The following is a 22,065-nucleotide window of genomic DNA, read 5'->3' as shown; positions in this document are numbered from 1 at the left end:
TAAACACTTCAAACTGTGGTTGTCCGTTTAGTCAAGATGTACAAATGTGGTGTCTATGATCCATGAGAAAAATATGCAACGACCCACAAAATTACAACAACCTGGCATTATTTAATTTTCAAATCTCAATGCTACAAAACTACTTCCCTTTATTCCTCTGCCTCTATTCTCAACATCAGATAGTTTCACTATTAGTCAGATAGTTAATATTACACTTAAGATATCTGCTGACTAATGAGCCCTCCCTCTTTTCTGAGAAACATACATACAACTATTGATGGATTGAACAAAACACTTGCTTCAAATAATTGAAACATATGCATAGAACTGACAAAATTCCTAATATGCAGTAAAAAAAAACATGTTTATTACTCTGTACATATTTTTTTCCCTCTGTAAAAATAATCTCTTTAATTAAAAAGTTCAGAAAACTGACCTTTTTTGTTCAGGCATCCTCTGCTGAATTTGTAGATAATGTACGATCTTTGTACCAATAATGCTTTCAGGCATAATGCCTGACGGAGGTCACCTTGATTTCAACAGAGCTCAAATCACAGCACATGAATACTAGACTGATGTCTATAAATGGTAGAAGAATACCCTGGCTTCAGAGCTTGATCGTTTAGAAATTATACTGCTCTGCTCTTTGAAATGTGTGTGACATGAATGATAAAACATTGTCATACTGCTGGAAGACTCTATTCTCGGCCAGTGTGTTTACAGATGTCAGGCTAAGTTTTGTCCTGTCAGCTGAGAGACTGTGTAATTGTTCCCTTCCCATTAACCGAATGTGTCTTCATCAGTGTCAGCGTATATTAGATTATTCCGTGCTGAACTTTATGCATCGTCATACGAAGAGAAAAGGGAGTGTGTTTGAAGAAGCTTTGATGTGGCAGTATTAACAGCGATGTCAGAGCTGACAAATGCACACTAATATGCAAGTTTGCAAGCAGGATTCCTGTAAGGACAGATATGAAGCACAATGCCTTTGTATTCTGGCTAATTGTAGTTTTACCAGACAATCACATTGGCAGGCTGCTTGTGTTCTCTGATTTTGATACAGATGAGCTGACAAGTTGCTCCTTTTTTAGATTTCTGTCTGTCATACTCTGCCACGCACAGATTACCGACACGAATGCTACTAGTCATCACTGGTGGCAAATCTCAAAGTAGTAAGGAATGAGGATGAGGTTCTGTGTCCTCTCTGTCCTCCAACTAGTCTGTTGTGGTTGTGTTCGGCTCTCTTGCACCCTGTTTGTTAAATTAGTAAAATGTTAATTAGCCAGCATGTTTTCTTGTGTCTGTTACCACCAAATACAATGAAACACCATCACATAAGACTCAGCTGCAGAATAAGCTGTTTGGCACTGCCAGATGGATTTGGCATATGTTTTTTTTAACTGTTCAAACCCACATGGTCAACTCTGTTGGTCAACCTGCGAATATATCTTCTTTACCAACGTGGCATCATTTTAGAAAACATTAACAAGTTTTCCAGGTATAGGATTTATAACAAAGACAAATATTAAAATGAAGAAAAAAATTAAGAAAACACAAGTGTCCATAGAACCTCCTCAATATTTAGTTAAATGCCTCTGAAGAGGTTGAAGAAAGAATACTCTTCCCATCAGAAATGGCATTCGACACATTGTGCAATGCACCAGTACCACTGGTACCTTAATAGCCCCTCGGTATGATGTTGCCAGCATCGTGCTTGACAGCTGGTACAGCGATCTAAGCCTTAAAAGCCTCACCACGTCTTTCTGTGGTTTATATAACCATAATGTTTGAGTGACTGTTTTGGTTAGACGATTGAACCTTAGTTTAAGAATTGTGCAATCCCTTCTGTAAGAGCAGCATCAGTGCTTATTATCCACTAATGTTTCTTTTTCTTTCTTTTGTTTCGTTTATTTTAGCGGTTGCGGCGGCTATCAACCAAGTACAGAACGGAGAAGATCTATCCCACCAATGTAGGAGAGCGGGAAGAAAATGTGAAGAAGAACCGATACAAAGATATACTGCCATGTAAGTCGTGGTTTACCCCTCAACAAAGCTCTTAATGTAGATTTCCCTCCTTTCTCATGTATATATGCATTCATGTTGTTGCTTGTGTGTGTGGAAGATGTGGGCATTAGACCATTAGAATAATGCTCGTAGTTTTCATCCGGTCGCAGTGCAATCACAATCTCTGCAACCTTGTGTCCTGCAACGGTTGCAGCTTTAAAATTTTGTGCATCTATCAGCTCAGCTTTAAAGGTCACCGCCTGACTAGACAAATCTACGTTTCATCGGAGATAATATGAGCTCCTAGAAAAAAAATGGTTAGAGATTAGTGCAAACATTTCAAGGATGATATGAAGATTTTACAAGAAAATCTATTCTTTTTTTTTTTGTTCTGTGTACTGAATAAACGGTCATCTTTACAAGTCATGAGATGTTTTTGTTTCTCTACGTAACAACCTCAGGGAAGCTTATGTGACCCAACGTCTGTCCTACTTTTTCCTTAATATGTTTATCCTCTGTTACCCTCTCCTTTCTCCCCATCCATTCATTAAAGCTTTTAGTGAATGAGCTGATAAGGCAAAGGAAGAACTGGTTCATCCATAACAGATGCAGACACGCACGCCAGCACACAGATGCTGCCATAAATAGCCATGAGTTTTTTTGTTGTTGTTTTTTTTCTCTGAAACCGAGCATAAAACCTCGTGGCCTCATTTGACCGTTTTCACCTCCTGTCTTATTCTGTCATTGCTGTTGTGCTCACTATTAAAAATAAATAAATATATTAAACCACTTTTGTTTTCCTTCCCACAGTCGACCACACTAGAGTAAAGCTGACATTAAAAACAACCAATCAGGACACAGATTACATCAACGCAAACTTTATTAAGGTAAACAATCATGTAGATTATATCAACTAGTTTAGATTCAGACCATGATTTCTTTAATTTATTCTTCCACTGTATGTTTATGCAGGGTGTTGATGGCCCAAAAGCCTACATCGCAACTCAGGGTCCGCTCCCAAACACGGTCATCGACTTCTGGAGGATGAACTGGGAGTACAATGTCGCTGTGAGTGTGTTCCGCCGTAGAAGAGAGTCGTTATTTAGGTGCTGGGAAGATTATAAAATACATGAACCAGAGTAAAAACAGGCATTTTAGGCCAGATTCCTGCTTTTAGAAATGTTTTTTATTTAAACATAAATTATTATCATGAGTCAAAATGATATGTCTGAACTAAAAGTATATTTTTTTTCTCAAGGGAATCTGTTAAAATAAAACCAAAATCAAAAGAAATTTCTCAAGAGAATCATAAATCATACGTATAGGTCAACAAAAGGATGAAAGGTTTTATGAGTCACAAAATGTGTTTCTTAGAATCTGTTAAAAGTGTGAAATATTCCAGTCTCCTTGTGTCCAGTTCTTATATATTATTTGTTTGTTCATATCCATTTGAAATTCAGAGTTAATCCATCCAAGTATCTTCATTTTTGAACAAGAGACAATCAAATTAAGTCGACAATTATTTCTGAACCGACTTAGCGCTTTAGTTTAGCACGATCAGGAAGCCACAAATGTGTTACTTTGTGTGAAGGTTTATGGTCTCAAAGTTGTCTACGTGAAGGTTCATGTAGGTCAAAACAAAGTTAAGAAATTATGTTTGAAAGCTTTTAAAAATGAGCGGGCGGGCAAAGCAGCAATATTGAATTTCAGTGTTAGGGCCAAACGAGGATCACAATATTTTATTAACTATTTGAATACTTCAAGTATCTGTATTTATATTTCTATGTGTATTTACTCATTTATATGTATGTTTCTGTAAAGTTGTAGCAACCTCCTAAACAGTGTTTGGGAAACTTATGATTAAAATAATTCAGGATTACAGGCATCATGAAATGTGTTGGAAGCTGTTTCCTCGTATTAAAACCTGCACAAACACAGCATGCGCAGATGATATTAAGGATCTCTTACCAAACATGCAGTTTTCAGCTTTGTGCATGTATTGATTTGTATTAATTCCTCCTGTCTGTGTCTCTGCAGGTTATTGTAATGGCTTGCCGAGAATTTGAGATGGGAAGGGTAAGGCTGTGACTCGTGTCAATTCAGGCAAAGTGTTTGCACATATATCTGTGTTTTTATTGCCTCCATCAAAGCTGCAGCACGCTGTCTCTGCACAACCTTCAACAAAATCTAAAAGAATTATTTTTTTCCCTCCAAGGTTTCATTCTTTTGCATTACTGTTGAAGGTTGTTTATCCTTGAAGATTTTCAGATTTTCTAGCGTTTCTTTGTGGATGTTTTTGTCTCTCCGCCATGTACTGGAACGTCTTTATACAAAAAATAAAAAGCTTCTTAAATAGCCTCGAATAAATTTCAATTGATCCACATTTGGGTTGGAATAAATTGCTCGTATTTCCTCATGAGTATTCATGGTACACTGTTATGCTCATATCTGATAAGAAGATATTTAAATAAGCAGCTTATGGCCGTGGGAGAAAGACTTTGTGTATTTGATTGTGTTTCTTTAGATTGATTTGAAAAATCTTTCTAATCTGTTCAAGCACAGCGTATGCATATTTTAATAGCTTTTATGCATGATTAATTAAAGCAAGAAAACTTTAAATTACATAAAAGAAGAAGACCATTTCAAGAGGATAGTTGAAAGATTTCTGTCTTTGCTTTTCGGTTCAATTAAAAAATGTTAATAAAGACAAGAATCTGAACAGTTATGTCACTATATAAAATCTGAATTTAATATTTGTGTTAGAGAAAATGAAGGCAAACAAAAAAACAACAACTGATCAATATATAAATTAATCACAAGTCTTGTCTGTAGTTTTTCCCTCACCAAACATTCTTCAACAGTTGAGAGTCCTTGCTTGTCAAAATTTAGTTTTGTCTTTTTCTGCTTTAATTCTCTCTGCCTTTGTTCTGCCTGTCACTTCGATTGTGTACTTCAGACTACAAAGGTTTGTGTGTGCAGGAAGCAGCGGCATCTCCCTTTGTGGTAACGGCTTCTCTGTTCTGCTTTAGAAAAAATGCGAGCGGTATTTTCCATCACGAGATGAGGAGCCCTTGAGTTTCGGCCCTTTCAGAATCTCCTGTGTAAGTCGAGAAATGTGCGATATTACAGACGTGTGTTGAAATAAAGAGAATCATTCATCTCCCAGATTGTGTTATGATGTGTGGCTTCGGTCAGGGAATATTAAAATGTTGTTTACCTTTGTTTTCAAGGAATCCGAGCAGCAAAGAACAGACTACTTTATCAGGACTTTGACGTTGCAGTATAATAACGTAAGTAGTAAAAGAACAAACGATCTCAATTGTTTGTGTATTGCAGTTGTTCTTAATTATAAAATTGAACAAAAAGGATGAGATTTATGTTTTTTAAGTAAAGCCTGAAAGTGCTGTTTACTTTCCTATTGGGCCTCTTTAACTCTAACACTCCTAAATAAAATTCAGTGTAATCAGTCGCCTTAAATACAGCAGTAAAAAGTCAATCTGTGTTGCATAATCTCAGTAGACGCTCAGCTGTTCTGTGAAGGCCTCAGAGGCTGTGTGTGTTGTGGAAAACTAACACTGCATCAACCCATGCACACACTTTCTATGATGAAGCATAGTGGCGGCTGCATCATGCGGATGCATTTTTTATGCAGGAAGTGGTCAGAGTAAGTGTTAAGGTGGGTGTAGCTACATACAGGGCAGCCATGAGAAAACACTCCTGCTAAAGACTTGAAACTGAGGCGGAGGTTGACTTTTAGTAACTTGAACCACAAAAAATAAACTTGAACTGAGAAACAGAAGAATCAGAACACTTTTTATGTCGCCTGTCTATTCTTGGAAAAAAAGAAACAAAAACGGAATTTTATCAAAATTTAGAATGTTTAGGTTGAGCTAGGTGGCTCAAAAGAATATCTTTCACCGCCCGATTAAATAGAAAAAAATAAATAAAAATCCAATTTCTGTTCCCCAACAATGCTTTGAACTTGAACATTTTGGTCTTCATGGCAAAATGCTTAAAGGGCAATCATTTTGAGCCGGGCGTACGCACTGCCAGTCCGAGTTCAACCCTAAAACCAGCTGAGAAAATTGACATTCACAGATGCTCGCCATCCACTCTAACTGAGATACTTAGTAAAGAAGCTGCAACAATTTCAGTTTCCAGATGTGCAAAGCTGGCAGAGATATACCCTGAAAGACTTTCAGCTGTTGCAGCAAAATGCGGTTTTACAAAGTGTTGGCTAATGGGAGCTGAACACCCATTCTGCTCTTCAGATTTTTAGTTGGGTTTTTTGTTGTAAAATGAAAAAAACGACAAATTCTGCTCTGCTTTGTTTCAGTTTATTACATACATCCAGTAAAAAAATAATAAAAGAAATTTTCAAAATGTGGTCTTGCAGGAAACACGGAGGATATCTCAGTTCCATTACATCAACTGGCCTGATCACGATGTCCCCTCGTCGTTTGACTCCATATTGGATATGATCGGACTAATGAGGGAATACCAGGAGAACGATGACGTTCCTATTTGTGTTCACTGCAGGTAAGCTCAGGCAGTAGCAAAATTTGTGATTATTATAAGACATTTCACAATATCTTTTACTATTGTACTGATCAAAATAACAGCAATTATTAAGAGCAGATAATTATTAAAGAGATTGCATGAACGGATTGAGCGTTCAAGTTCACTGCTGCACATGTGTTTACTCATAAGCGCACAGGCTTGCCTCCATGTGTGTGTAATAAGCTGTAATGAGCAGCCTGGGGACGTTTCCGGGTTCCTGTGTCACACAGCAGGACTCAAAGCTGCGTTTCTGTTTCTGTGAAGATGCTTTGTGTGGGCTGATGTGGAGACAGCCGGCTCTTTCGAGTCACAGCAAGCTGTTTGACAGCATGAGATCAGGTTTTATGATTTCATACATAAGCAGCGATTAGCCTCTATAGCTTCTGTCGCCTTCCTGTCTGCAGAAGGTGTTGCTGTGCTTTGAAACATGCATTTGGAGTGCATATTTCCTGGCAACTTATAGAAAATAGAGCTAGCATTTGGAGAGTTTTCATCTTAGCTGTAGGATTAAATCTCTTGTGTGTGAGTGTGTTCTTTGATGGGATCTGTTTGTGTGTGCAGTGCAGGTTGTGGGAGGACGGGGGCTATTTGTGCCATTGACTACACGTGGAACCTCCTGAAAGCTGGGGTATGCAACAAATACGAACCTTTCATACCTCATTGCAACACACCCATCTTTACGTATTCTTCACATTAACCTTAAAATCCAATGTCCGGTCCAATCTGTCCTCGTTTTTATACCTTGTGTCCTTTCTAGAAAATTCCAGAGCAATTTAACGTTTTCCGGTTGATCCAAGAGATGAGGACGCAGCGGCATTCTGCTGTTCAAACAAAGGTTTGTTCTCACTTCTTTTCTAACAACATCCAAAATTATTTCTTTTTTTCTCGCCTGAGAGGGGCATGACATCACTTCTGATGTCACAAAATGTGATGAAGTGATTAGTAAAGATATTACAGAACATTTAAAATGATCACTAGACTTATTTCAAATGATCTGTAATACTGGTGGTTCGTGACTTTGATGTTGTTGGCTTCTTGTCATCTGCTGAGGTTGGACTAACTCTTTGAATAAAAACAAACAAACCGCGTCTTACATATTTTGTGCATCCTCCCCTCACTCCTACCTTTGCCATCGAAGTGCTTTTGGAGTTCAATGTGCTTAATATGCATTTGTTGAATGAAAAACATCACATTGTTTTTCTTTTTTGTTTCGTTTTTTCTTTTTTTATTGACGTAGACGAAGAGCGGATTCTTTCTCTTTTGTTTTTCATTTTAGTTTCTGACTAGTTCATTAGCTCAAAACTATCTCATACTGGTCACTTTTTTCCTTATGCAGATCATCAATATTTAGGAAAAAATGCCCTTGTTATGATTTTATTATTATAACATTATTGATTGGTATAAGGCAAGTTGGACCCAGTTACATCGATTTCTTTCATTTTAAGACAGACTGGATTTGCTTCAGTCTGCTGCGGTCTTCTTTCCTGATTCTTGTCTGACTTTTTCTCTAGGCTGTTTGAATGATATTCTTGTTATGCCAGTATTTCCAAATTCGTTTCTTATAAATTTTCATACCGTGCAGATGGGACTTTTTTTTTCTTTCTAAGATGCTTTAGATTCATGGTCCCTTACTAAGAGAAACATTCAAGATGAATGAGTGTTTTAATTTATACCGACTCACTGAATTTTTCAATTGTATCATCAACATTTCATTTTCCTCAGATTTTATTCGTCTGCTTGGCCTCCCTCACTTTGCCTTTATCTCTCCGTCTAGGAGCAGTATGAGTTGGTTCACAGAGCAATCGCTCAGCTTTTTGAGAAACAACTGCAGCTTCTGGAGAGCCCCACCAGCACGCAGATACATGATGGCATGGTACGACACGCTCACATTGTACTGATTTCGTCTGGTGTTTGAGAGACAGGATGTGGTTGAGTAACACTTGGAGTAGGAAGAAGCCAAATAATTAGTCACAGGGGGGATAGAGGGAAGGAGAAATGGAGGAGAGTGCTGTCTAAAAACTCAGAAGATCAGGAGGGATTGTGCCTGAAGGAAAAATATCTTTTCGTTCAGGCTAATGCCAAACAGCTCCTCTGTTGGAAAACAAAAACTTTTGTTCTGTCTGCCACTACTGACCTCATGCTGTCTTCCATCATCCCGAAAACATAAATACAAACCGATCTCATATTGTTTCAGAGGGAATACTGAGTCAAAAAGTTCTCAACACTTCTCTCAAATTCACAAAATCGAGATGAGTAAAACTAGGTGATTATAGGTGATTTTCAAACCTGTAACTCCACACAATCTTCCTATAAACCCGCTTCCCTACTGAAAACTTCTCATGCTCCCATGTTGTGTTTTAAAATGTGAACTTTGTGCTCTTCTGATTTTTCTGCAAAACAGCTGTTTGCACAAAGAAAAGTTTCATTTTTGTCCGTCTGACCAGAAAAATGTCTGGTTTCTGGTAAGCCAACACGTGGATAACAAATAAACTTTGTTTTATTTATGGATAACGGAATAAAATGGAATGAATGCAGCCCACATTTTTCAGATTGTTATTTGTTGACAATTTAATCATATGATTTTTTTTTTTTTTTTTTTTGTCTTCCACTTTACAATTATGCAATACCTTCTGTAAGACAAGGACATACAACCCCAGTTGCTATGTAGGTGGGATGGTTGTTTTAATGTCAGAAAATGTGAAAAAGTTCAAGCTCTTTTAGCACCCTATCATGCTTTTTTCTTTTTTTTTTAAAGCTGACATAATGTGAGATCTGACAAAATGTCTGCTTGCAGGGTTTGGTAAGATTACCACATGATTTCAATACTATCACAACTTGCTCAGAGTCCTCTCCGCAGTGATCTCTTCAACAACTGTTTTTGCTTCTCCACAAACAATAGGAAGATTGTAATGTCTAAAAACCACAGATGATGAGAGTTCTGGCAGAAAACCAGATGACTTCCTGTTCAGGAAGCTCTGATATCGATGCACTTTGACTCTAAAAAGAGACACCAGTCCATTGGGAAAGGGTAACAAATCTTTCAGTCTTTAAAAATACAGAGTATCTGTTTTCCGTTGTGCATCTTTGACTCCAAAGTTGAACCAAAATCTTACTAAACATAAGATACTGTCTTACCTTTTATAAAAAGAAAAAGGGACTGGAAAATATGAAGTTCTATCACACGTTATTAAACAATGTTGCTGGAAACAGCTGATCAGACTGTTTCCCTGCAGAGATCACATCCTGATGACAGTGACGCTCCCACATGCCTCCGCTACTTCTGAGCCACCAGATTTTAATTTACCCTCCCCGGATCTCACAGCGGTGTCCGGAAACATTCAGGATTGATGTGTGGATGATTCCAAAACAATAATTCTACACTAAACAGAAACAGTCTTTATTCCCTTAAAAACATCACATTAATAGCAAAAAAAAAAATTGTGGAGGGCCCCCTGTTGGTCAGGGGCCTTGGAATTGTCCTAACTTTCCCCCCATACGGCAGCCCTGTGTAGCATAACTTATTTTATCACTCAGTTTTGAACAGTTATAGTTATTGGACGGTAGCCATCCTATAACAATACATAATCATAAATAGATTATGTTTACATCTATTTAACTTTAAGCATTTTTCGGTTTTCCAGTCTGTTGCTAATGTCTGGATAACTAACCTCTCAGAGAGAAATACCTTAATGCTGAGAGAACTGATAGTCCAATTGGAGAAGAAACAAGTGGTTTTGAAAGGCGGCTCACATTAAGAGAGTGAAGAGTTAAATAGATGTAAACATAAATTTTGTTCTGAGAAATTCTGATTTATATTTTAAGAAATTTAACCCATACACACTCAGATTTCCTTCAGTTATTTTCAGCCACGTTGGGACACTCAACTGAAAGATCATTCACAATTCAGCCAAGAATAATGGAAACAAAAATGATTTTAGTTGAGGATAAATCTGTAATTTATAAGTAATGTCTTATTTATAAGTATTTATTGAGAAAAGAAATAAAACCCTCATAAAAACAATCCTGTATATATATTTTTTGTCTGTCCAGAATGAAAGCAGTCCGGAGAAAACAAGCACTCAGTCAGACGAGGAACGATGGGACACTCCACCGCCTAAACCTCCTCGCATTCGCAGGTAATACTTCATCCTTCTCGTGTTTTTCTGTTAATATTTTTCCAAACGAGTTAAACTCAACCATTAAACGGCGTGAAGAATAAACCGAGTCACATTCATCCTCCACAGAGATAAATTAACAGGTTCATCCCCGGGTTGATAAGTAGGTGGAACGCTGTCGAACGTGGCAGAGGTGGTGTTATGTTGGGAGATAAAAATAAATCACAATACTGTACGTTTTCGTCAGCGACGAATACATGACCTGACGAAAGAGAAGCAGTTCCTGGCTCCTGTGCTCTCAATCAGCCCACAGATGCAGCCAGCCTTTGGTTTTTGAGTAAGCTTTTGTTTGGCTGGTTATGGCTACCAGAGGCAAAGTTGTATCTATAAATCATTTTGCAACTCGCTGCAACACTGTGCAACTCTACATAACGTTGGATATAACACAACCCAAGGCGAGTTAAACTTTTCATCTTTCTCTGTAAACAAAAAGTCTTTAAAGCGCATCCAGACGCTTTGTTTCAGACACTAACTCTTTGATATGTTTTTTTTATAAAAATACATAGTTATCTTCTTTTCTAAATATATAAATATATTATTTCTCTTTGTTTCTTTTTCATCTTGTTTATTGCTCATTTTCCCCCCCTCTCCTTCCTTCACTTGACATTTTTCTACTTCAGCTGTGCAGTATGTGCCCACCAGGGGTTCTGCTCCATTTCTTACAGTCTATCCACAGAATGCATTACCCTCCCCCCTTTACTTGCAGCCATATATAACACTTGACAACTTTTTAACAAGGTTGAAGGATGCCTAAAAGTTGCCTCGGTACTAAAGCTTTAATGTCTGAGAGGATGTCTTCTTGCCAGGAGGCAATATATCATTTCATATCTTGTTACATAAAGTTTTGACAAGAAATGTTTGCCTTAGCACCATATTGGGTGGTGTTTCTTTCTCTGCTTGATCATTTATGGCATTTAGTGAATTCACTGTTTGCACATGCAGCTGCAGCAAAACAGCCTCGTTATTGTTGAAGATGGTGTCTTAGGTCTAAACTCGCCGACTAAATTTAAAGTCTTGCCATCATTTTTGTGGCTTTTATTTCTGTTAGCATCAGGCTGGCAGGTTACAGTGGTTTATTTAATTTCCATTTCCATTTTTCAAAGTTGAAAAATATTTTAAAATGATTTAAATAAATTATAGGAATTGTGCAGAACTAGTTTTTGACCCAAGGAGAAAACTGACATAGCGATTTGTCCATCAATTATCTGACCAGTATCATCATTAGATCCCACATTTCTCCTTGCATCTGTTTCCCATAATATTTCAAATTAACAAGCTGTCCAGTTGCTTTGTAAAAACCAGTGAAGGGAAGCAGCTAAAAGTCACAACAAGTTAACTATGTTCATTGTCTCCCTCAGCCCTCAAGTTCTAATGCAAGTCTACATTCTTTCAACCTAAATCGTAACATCTGGATAATATTACATGTTGGTAATAAAAAGTCAGAATATTCATGTTTTGTAACTTGTCATTCATGTGGCTCAGACACTGAAAAAAAGCACAAGGCAGAAGAGCAACTGCTCATTATGAGCAAAACATATTTAGTTTAGTTTAAAAACATCAATGGATATTAGCAGATGTTTTTGTACAAAGTACACATTAGAAAGTGAAAGTCACTGTAAAGGCCCAGATTTTGTCTTTAGAGAAATTTCACATTCACAAACATTTGTCTCTGCTGTTTCTTTTGTCAGAAAAATATTTTCCCGTTACCACCAACCATTTTTTTGAGGTAAACAAAATCAACCAAAGTTCTAGTTTCACAAATAGGACAGCATCCGATCTACTTTTTATTGCTTTCTCTTATCAAATTCAGACTCTTCTACTCTTACTTTCTGTATTTTTTTCCCCCTTTTTTTTAACCAACTGGTTTGATGGGAAACATTTTCCAGAGCTCCTAATTTTAGGATGTAGCTGTAAGTGAGCTGTTTACTGAAGAGTTTCTTTCCTGTTCTTATTAAAACACACAAATTTGAAGTTTGAGACGCAGCCAAGAGAGCAAGATTTCCTGGAAGTGGGACAGAAGAGGGTATTCTGGGTGTCTCTTATGCCTCTTGTACTCTGACATCTCAGTATGCCTCCTCTGTCTCTCAAGAAGTGATGTGAAGAACTTATGCAAGCCTAATCTGCTGATGGTACGAGCTATTTTTATCCAGATAAGCCACGTTCTGCCAGCCGCACTCCCACCGGGTCACTTTGGTGACTGTGTGTGTTTAAGGGAAATTATAGTTGTCTGTGAGAGAGAGATGGAGGGAGATACAGCAGGAAGTGTAAAGGAATGGAGTCATGGCTTTGTCACGTGCTTATTTACACACACTCAGCTTTTAGTCCTCAATAGCTCTTCAGTTCTCACTCAGAGAATCTTAAATGTTGAAAGAAAGGGCCTTACTTGTCCGGCTCTTGAGAGTGACGGAGCGACCTAAATATCTGTGGCCCGGACGTACTGTTTGCCACTTTTCCTGGTTGTCAGTGTGAATCTATTGAAATGCAACGGGGGACACGCAGACGTCTTTCTAACCTTCCCATCTGGAGCGTCTGCGAAAGTGAGCAGCAGAAACCGTGCCACTGTTTAAAATGCAACGCGCTCTCGAAGGAGAACTTAGCAGAGGAGCTGGATGGAGTAACATGTAGGAGTTACTTAACAGATGCCTTTGTTAATCTTATTATGAAGTGTTTGAATCGTCCCTCGCTACTTCACATTCCGCTTCTAAGCAGCCAAACCTTTTTCCTAACCTTTTAAGCTGATCTTCTCAGTGGTTCTCTGAGGTTTCTGAATCTCTCTCAGTTTTTCTTTGGAGTTAGACCACTTGTCTTCTAATGAGGAAAGCGACTGCTGCTTCAGTCTGTCGAGGTGAATGCCAAAAAATAAACAAGTTTGTGATTTATCAGTCTAGTATTCCAAACCTGAACTGAGATCATGAGATATGGATTATGATTCTGAAAAAGATACTGAAGGCAATAAGCTGATGGTTGTCCTTTCTTAATAATATGACATTGAGTTGTTGTTTTTTTTTGGGGGGGGGCAATTTAGTTAGTACGGATTGAAAGAGGAACTGAAGTCCAGAGAAGGCTTGTAAAGGTTATTTAGACCACTTTGATGGACTAGTAATAATAATAATAATAATAAGCAGGGCTAGAGCCAACCGTGATTTTAGTAATCAAGTATTCCATCGATTATTCCGACAATTATCCGATTGAAAAAAATTGGCACATTCTATAGAGTTTTCATTGAACCACTTGAGTCGTTTTCATACAATATTAGAAAGTTAGAAAACGATTCTAATTAATTCCTCTTGGAAATAAGGAAAGAAACATTTTATTGCCTAAAAGGCAGCAACGTAACATTACTTTATTGACTTCAAAAATACAAAATGTTATTTGTATGGTTTTTGCTTAATTACTGCTTTGAGTATGTTTTTATTTATTTATTGTTTTGCAAATGGCCTCTTAGCAATAGATCAATTACTTAAATTAGTTGATGATTATTTCAGAAACAGGTTCATTATGATTAATTCAATGAATCGTTTTCTTGTCTAGGTCTTGATGTTGGTGCCGCTCATTTCTAGAGAACAGAATAATTTCCTTCCCCAAGAAATCATTCAAGTTTCAAGTTTAATCCTGTGCAGTTTATACAGATAATCCAAATCCCTATAGAAGCAGTCAGTGTCAGTGGAAGCCGTCATTGTTATTGTGAAACATAATTTTTGCATCTCGAGGCAACAAATACAAAAAAAAAAAAGAGATCTCCTCTGGGGTAGTTTTTCTTTATTAAATAAATTAAAAGGTTAATGTTTAGCCTAATGTGCTACAGTTTCCAATCGGTGACTTTTGGGATTCAGCAGGACATTATTACAGCTCGAAAAGCTCTGCACTTCAAAAACAAATCTTAATAACTCCACGTTCTACTGTTACCGTATTTACAAAAGAAAGCGAAACATCTCTTGGGCTTACTTTCTTCAATGTTTAACAGCTTCAGCGTGCCTCAGCTGAGTGTAACACAGAGACAAATAAACAATGAAAAGCTCAGCAGTTCGCAGCCTCTTTCAAAGAATGAGCCAGTGACAGCTGTACTCCAGAATTTAGGCTTAATGACAAAGGCTTTTATGGCTCGACTGCCGCACAGAAAGAAAGGAAATCCCCTTGTGCTTCTAGCCTGTCTGACTTTCTGTCTGTCTGCCTTTGATCCACGCAGCATCATGTGCAGTCACTCCTGCCTCAGCTCTAGCCTCAGTCATGTGCTCTTGAATTAGCACACCACCACATCCTTTCGTTGTTTCTCCGCATCGCTGCCGTTGCAGGCGCACCAGCATGTAAACGCCTGTTTTGGGGGAGTGGAATGAAGCCTTGGTGTGTAACTTTGTATCCTGTGTGAGATTCACACTTATATGCAGCTGAATCCGTGCAACATTTAAAGCTCTGCATGACTACTTGCGCATTTTAGAGATTTCTTTTTCTTTCATTTTTTAATTTATTTATTCTTTGCAGGTAATGAATGTAAAGTTTGTGAAAGAGAAATAAATCAGATTCTGAGGATGTTTTTCAGTTTGCTCAAATACTATTTTAACTGTAAATCCACAAAATATGGGCTGAAACTTTCTGAGAGTCGAACCCTGAAATCTGGGAACATGTAATTTGTCTCAGCAGAGCAACTCTGGACTTTAGTGGCAGACTCTTTAAAAGCCTGCCCTCTAGTGGTGATATCACATCCGAGGAATATTATTTTTCCCATTAAACAGTTTGTGAAACAAATGGAATGATAGTTACATTTAGCAACTTTGTTGCCAGAAACTAATCATTTACTTCCTCTGTGGTTTGGTGTAGTTCGCAGGTGGAAGGTGACGTTAAGGAGGAGATTCTCCAGCCCCCCGAGGCTCACCCCGTCCCCCCGATTCTCACCCCGTCTCCCCCGTCTGCTTTCCCCACCGTCACCAACGTACGGCAGGACAACGACCGCTACCATCCCAAACCAGTCATACATGTCCTGGATACCACACAGCGTAGCCTGAAAGAGGTAAGATATATTTGTGTTATTTATTCATTCATTTTACGTGCGAAAGCTCACAGAGAGCACAGCATTTCAGTAAAGTTAATTTAAAAAGTTATGAAGCCTGTTTGTGTGGTAATTTTATGCTAATTGAACACTAAGTTTGTTTGTAGAAGCTTTGTTGTGCATCCAAAATGAAATTATATGACTGAGGCTTTATTTACATAAAGTGATTTAAGTGATTTTCTTAAATCACTTTGGATAAAAAGTGATTTAAGAAAATGAACAAATTCCCTCAAGGTCTGATTTTCATCTCTTCTCCCACAAAGCAATAAGAAACTCTACCGTGGCTCAGCTTAAACAAGGATATGAGGGAACTACAACGTGTAGATCTCATAAACTATAGGAATGTGGTTGGAAAACACCAGAGGCAGAAAATGAAAACAAAAACAAAAAAACAACAATAGACCACATACTAAACTATTACCATTTATTAAAATATGTGTGCTGTAGGAATGTGTCACAGAAAAGTTTTGTATTTGTCTTTAAAGTCCCCATGAACCACATTTGGGGTTTTTTACACTCCGTCCCCTGATTCTCACCAGATTAACTTAATGGCCCATCAACAAAATAATTCCTGAATGAGATGCAGTCATGAATTCAAACAAAGCAGCTTAGGTTTTGCTCTAGTAATTGTTTGACTGATTGTCTTTAAGTCTGACTGACATTAAGTTGTTACTGTTTCACAGCTTGATAAGTGATTTTAAACAAATGCTGACTTCACCATAAAAGCTGATTTGTTCTTGTTTTTCCTATTAGCTTTTATTTGTAGTTTTTTTTTTAATGGTACAAAATGAGAACAAGCTCTTGTAAAACAGACTTCCTAGAAAAGAAGCAATAAGTTCCAGAATTAGTTATTTGTGCTTTTTAAAAACTACTTATCAAGTTAAATCCAGGATTGTTTCATCCCATATCAAATAAGAAAATCAAAAATTGCTTTGTTGGATGTTTTTTTTTTTTTTTTTCGGAATAGAGATCACATGTCTCATTTCTTGCTGATTACAGAACGAAGACGTGAATAAGCAGCAGAACCAGTCCGAATCCAGTCTCAACAAACCTGCCAGCCAATCAGAGCCCAGAGATCTGAATGTACAAAGCCAGAATCAGCAGACCCAGGTCTCGCACCTGGATCTCAACGACAACTACAACAAATCTTTGTCAATGTCGACAAAGTCCGAATCGGGCCCGAGCCAGACTCCGACGCCCTCCTCGCCCCTGTCGCCGGTCGTCGAATGCTGCGGTGCCCCTCGGATCGAGAGGAAGCTCAGCATAGAGATCAAAAAGGTGCCGCTGCAGGAAGGACCTCGCAGCTTCGACACCTCCACCTCCTCCACGGGAGCCAACAATTCGACTAACAGTGGCTCCACGCTGCAAAGGGCCCACGCCTTCAAAGCCCGGTCCGGTCAAACGCTGCTGACGTCCAGCTCTTCTCTGTCGGAGGACTCCGGGACGGAGGGGGGGTCGGGCGGATGCGGAGAGAGCCACTCGGACGACGGCGTCCTAACCAGACCGAACCACCTTCCCGTGATGAGAGACAGCAAGGGGAAGACGCAAGACGCGAAACCCGGCCACGCGACGTGGACGCACTCCTGCAACAGTCCCGAAAAGCCGTTTCCCAAAACCTCCTCCTCCTCGTCCTCCTCGGACAGAGCCGCTCCATCCTCCTCTTCCTCGTCCCACATATCCTCCTCCTCATCGTCATCGTCCTCCTCCACTCCTGTCAGGACTGCCCTGAGTTTCACCAACCCCCTGCACTCCGATAACTCTGAAGAGGAGGGGAACGAGGAGATGTCCGAGCTGAAGGAGGGTTATCATAAAAATGTCTCCACTGCAACAGGCATCGTGACCACCTCGCCTCACCTGGAAACCCAGCAGACCGTCAGAAAGGTGCTGCCCATGTCCATCGCGGGACAGACCATCTCAACACCCTCTGCAAGCCCAGCAAGTATGTCAAGCTGTTTGCATTTTCTAATTTCTCTCCTAATTCTCTTAAAACCCTTTTGCTTGTCCACTTACACACTTTTCACATTAAATAATTGAAATGTATTCTGTTAGAATTTTGTGTCATAGACCAACTCAAGTCGTTGCATAATTATTAAGCCTGTCGCAATAAATAAGCAATAAATCAGTTAATTTCATGATGAATTAAAATGATCATTTCCATTTGAAAAGCCGCCATTGTGATAAACACCCAGTAGTTTGCATTACTTTGGCTGTTTTCCCTGCCTAAAGTGAACAACTATTAAGTTAAGTGTTGTTTAGAAATCATTACATTTTTTTATCTTTGACTGGGTGTACTTGCATTAATATGCCATTAGTTGAATATGGTCTCAAAATGGCAATGCTGTAATTTATCACAATAATTTCTGGGATAATTTATCGTCCAGCAAAATTTGTTATTGTGACGGGAATAATAATAATTGAGTGGAAGGAAAATGTCACATCTGAAAACATGGTGTGAATTTCTCACTGATATTACAGCTGCTAGTTTATATATATACTATATACTCATTTATTTATTTTTTGTTGAAAAGGAATGTCATTTGTTGTAGATCCAAAACTTCTCTGTTAATGAAAAAGCATCTATATTAAGCATCCATGCCTTAATATTCTTTTAGGCATGGTTAAATAATTTTTTTTTAGCAAATATAAGAATAGGATTTGGGTCACCTTCTTTCACTATGCTTGCTAAATTTATCCAAGTTTAAGAAATGAAATAAAAGTGATTTGGGTGCGGCATTGTCTTTTCAGTAAAAGCATCTGGAGTTATATTGTTATTAAAGTTTTGGTAATTAAAATAGAAATACTTTGTCGTACTTAACATTTTCCATTGCATAAAAATTGTCAATGGTAATTTCACCTTGATTAAAAATCTAAAGTTTAATAAACAAATTGATATCATTCTTTAGTCTTAATGTATTAAGCGTTCTTGTTATAAAATTGCTTTTCCTCCCACTTCGCATTTATGCACTACTTTGTGTTGGTCTGTCTCCTAAGTTTCTCAAGTTTGTGCTTTAGTTGCTTGAAAATGTGAGAAAATTCAAGGATCATTTTTTTGCAAGATACTGTAAATGTCAACAAATTCTCTTAACTTAGTTAAAGAAAAAAAGACTCATAAGACATGAAGGAAAATTACAAGAAAAAGCAGTGGGAACAATGTGCAGCCCTATTACTCCATGTGTCTTGCTTTAAAGCATGACTTCTCACTAATTGGTTTGGTTTGCAAGGAATGCTGCAAACATTTGCAGCCAAACATCTGTCCAAACTCCCTCCTCTTTCCGTCCCTCCTGTCTGTGTTTGTCCAAGCGATTGGTTTGGGAATGAGAGAAATCCTGTGGGTGTGTGTGAACCGGAGTGCACGCTGGATGGCTAAGGATCAACACTGCATGATACTGATCGGTGGCACATTTGTGCACGGCGGGGCAGAACAGAGCAGGGTCACCCTGTTGGCTCGTTTTGTCCTCTGCTGCCATGACGACAGGATGTGGGTTCAGTCAATTGGTGGTTTAAAGGCTGAAATTCCTCCTGATCTTTCATTGATTCTCTTTTTTTTATTTCTACTTTAAGATTCTGGTTTATGGTGGTGGAGATGTTTGTTCTCGCTGTTGTAACGAGGGCTGATAAGGTTGAGCATCTTGGCCTGCTTCGCTTTCTGGCACTCTTTTCAGCAGCGGCGGTTTTATTTACCACTGGCTAACGGCGGCTGTTTGGTTGTTGCAATGATCTAATGGCTGCTTGTCAATGAGGCGCGCTGAGCAAGCTGCTGCACTGTGGTGGTTGGATGAACTTTAATATTGAATTCATAACTAACAGTAGAAGATGTAAGTTACTTCAAACGCTCTAATCAGGATTGGCACTGATAAGAAACTTGAAGATTATGAGCATAGATGTCAGATTTTCTAAGGTTTATTTCTCTACATGAAAAAATATGACTTCAACTGTTCAAATATTTTAATCTAAACAAGCATATTCACTGTGATTTACTTGTTTAACATATTTATTATTATGACTAAAATCCACAGAAGACACTGAACTAGGAAATCATCATTTACATCAACTAGAAATTATTGTAAATACTAGTCCAGGTCCACAAACATATGTCTTAGCATTTATTAAACCTTTTAGTTGTTCAATTTGACCAATTTTAAGAAGATTAATACAATTTCTTACTAGCTCTGATCATTTTTGTTCTTTGAAAAATCCAGTGTAGTGCCTAAATACAGCTGGAGCCTGCAGATCATAATAAATTAAATATAAAATTGTTTATGTACAGTTATGTTACAACTATTGTTCTTGTAATTGACCTTTGAGCATATTTATGTTTGGAGTGACATGCAAATGTTTAAGCAGTTGTAACGTCTGTGGCAAAAGTGAATAAAGAACTGAGCTGTGGTTTTCCATAATAAAGTAATCAAAGGCTCATTTTGACATGTATTATCAAGTAGTGTCAGCAAAGCTACATTTTCTCCCTCAAATCGAAAATGCTCTGTTCAAGAAATATATATGGGCTCTCGCCAGCGGGTGAAACCTCAAACTCGTTCTTCATCAAACAACCCAGCTAGAGCAGCAGTAAATCTGCAGCCTCGCTATAAATGTGTCGACTAATCCGGAACACACATCAATAAAATATTAACATGATAGACAGACAAATAAATTAATATAATTTCAAACCTACACAGTGTGCAGGCATAAAATTTTAAGATGTGAACTGCTTGTCATCCAGGCCTCAAAAACAGCAGTGATATTGGTGGAGGAAGAGCTTTTCTTTTGGAAAGTTAATATTGTGGAGGGTGAAAGAAAACACACATAAATATCACTGTAGCACTCAATCTTTGGATTATTATTATGTCACAACCCCTCTGGAATAATAAATTATATTGGAAACAAGAGCAGCATTTTAAATCACAGCAAATTACTTTCACTTCTCTTTTTTCTTCTCGGCCAGTTGTTGACTTTCCCTCTCGTTTGCCCTCTGACCTCTTAACCCAGACTGCTGGGACAGTGACGACTCTCCTCCCCCTCTCCCTGAGAGAACCCCCGAGTCCTTCATACTGGCCACAGGTGCGTTTGTGTTGGTCACAGTCGTCAGGTGGGTAAATCTGTGGTGGCGCAGATTTACTGGGTTGCCTCCATGCTGTCGGCCATCTTTTCCCGAGCTGGATGAACCTGTGAGGCTGAAACACGGAAGAGTTGAGTCGTGCTTGACAAAGATCCAAGTGGTTGGCTGACGCTCTTTGGGTTGTGATTAATCCGTGATTAATTTTAGCAGTGTGTGTGAAAAGGTACTGATGTTTTCCTCATGTTTTGTGATGTGCTGAAATCCAAATGAACAAGTCGGAGCAGAAGTGGTTTTCCTTGAGTCTTTACCACTGTTGCAACACTAGAGGGCAGGATTGACCACAAGTCCAGTGAATTCACACAACAAACACTTTTTCTGGTTTTATCTCATTAAGCCCACATTATGTGATGGACTAACAGGAAGTAGGGCATCATTGTGAAATAAAAGAAAATAGATACGCTGTTTTTTGTTTTTCCTTCAAACAAGTCCCAAAAGTATGGTTTAGATTTTATAGTAAATGGTTTATATGCCCTCTGAAAGTTTGCAAAAGTATAGAAATACACTTTTTAATGTCTAGATGACATGGGAATAAAACAAAGTCACTTATTTTTTATGTTTTTGGAGTTTTTCATTGTCTAAAAGAGAAAGATTTCTGGACAATACACAACTTTATATAGTAGCTTTTGCTTAGTTGGCGTTGATTAATTTGGATTTCTGACACCTGATGGTGTCAGAAAAAACACATAGATTTCCAGACACTTTTAAGGTTTGAGATTGAAAAAAATCTTTTTTTTTTTTTTTGACATTGCAATTGTGAAGGAATCCTGATTACAGTCACTGGTGTTTTGGGGGTTGTCGTAGACCACTCTGAAGACATCTGGATGTCTTATTTGAATTTTATTTAGGTGTATCAGAGTCAAGGGGACAGAACAGGAAGCCACATTTTTCAAATTGCAGATTTAAAAAAGAAAACTGCCTTTTCTTTCCATCTTCCAGTTATGCCTCATTTTATTTTGGTCTATAGCAAAAAAAAAAAATGCAATAAATTATATTGAAGATGAACTGAAGTTGTGGGAACATCTTTTCAACGTGGGTTTATATGACGGGACAGCAGACAAAGAATTTAAAATCCACTTCGGAGTGAAAGTTTAGATGGTTGGTAAAATCTGAAAGTAGCATGAGTGGAATGAGTGTGTGACAGCATGTTCCTCTTTTCTCTTAACGTGTCC

General features: G+C 38.2%; 1 protein-coding gene across 3 annotated transcripts in view; it reads left to right on the top strand.

Moving 5' to 3' along the window:
• The window catches only part of ptpn12 (protein tyrosine phosphatase non-receptor type 12), a 42,768-nt gene that overhangs the window by 15,733 nt on the left and 4,970 nt on the right, over nt 1-22,065 (top strand). For 2 of the 3 annotated variants that reach the window (XM_055054582.1, XM_055054583.1), the window contains exons 2-15: nt 1,917-2,025; nt 2,815-2,891; nt 2,977-3,072; nt 4,042-4,080; nt 5,034-5,105; nt 5,235-5,294; nt 6,401-6,543; nt 7,126-7,192; nt 7,322-7,399; nt 8,339-8,437; nt 10,615-10,700; nt 15,555-15,744; nt 16,783-17,722; nt 20,767-20,838. In XM_055054582.1, coding sequence (XP_054910557.1) covers nt 1,917-2,025; nt 2,815-2,891; nt 2,977-3,072; nt 4,042-4,080; nt 5,034-5,105; nt 5,235-5,294; nt 6,401-6,543; nt 7,126-7,192; nt 7,322-7,399; nt 8,339-8,437; nt 10,615-10,700; nt 15,555-15,744; nt 16,783-17,722; nt 20,767-20,838 — 2,128 coding nt within the window. The remainder of the gene's footprint in view (nt 1-1,916; nt 2,026-2,814; nt 2,892-2,976; nt 3,073-4,041; nt 4,081-5,033; nt 5,106-5,234; nt 5,295-6,400; nt 6,544-7,125; nt 7,193-7,321; nt 7,400-8,338; nt 8,438-10,614; nt 10,701-15,554; nt 15,745-16,782; nt 17,723-20,766; nt 20,839-22,065) is intronic. The other variant, XM_055054584.1, reaches the window with a different exon arrangement.

This window comes from Poeciliopsis prolifica, unplaced genomic scaffold (assembly GCF_027474105.1).
Source record: "Poeciliopsis prolifica strain line A6 unplaced genomic scaffold, Auburn_PproV2 SCAFFOLD040, whole genome shotgun sequence".
NCBI classification, from domain to species: Eukaryota; Metazoa; Chordata; class Actinopteri; order Cyprinodontiformes; family Poeciliidae; genus Poeciliopsis; species Poeciliopsis prolifica.
The sequence above is the reverse complement of the archived record's forward strand: the minus strand, read 5'-3'. Positions and strand labels throughout refer to the sequence as shown.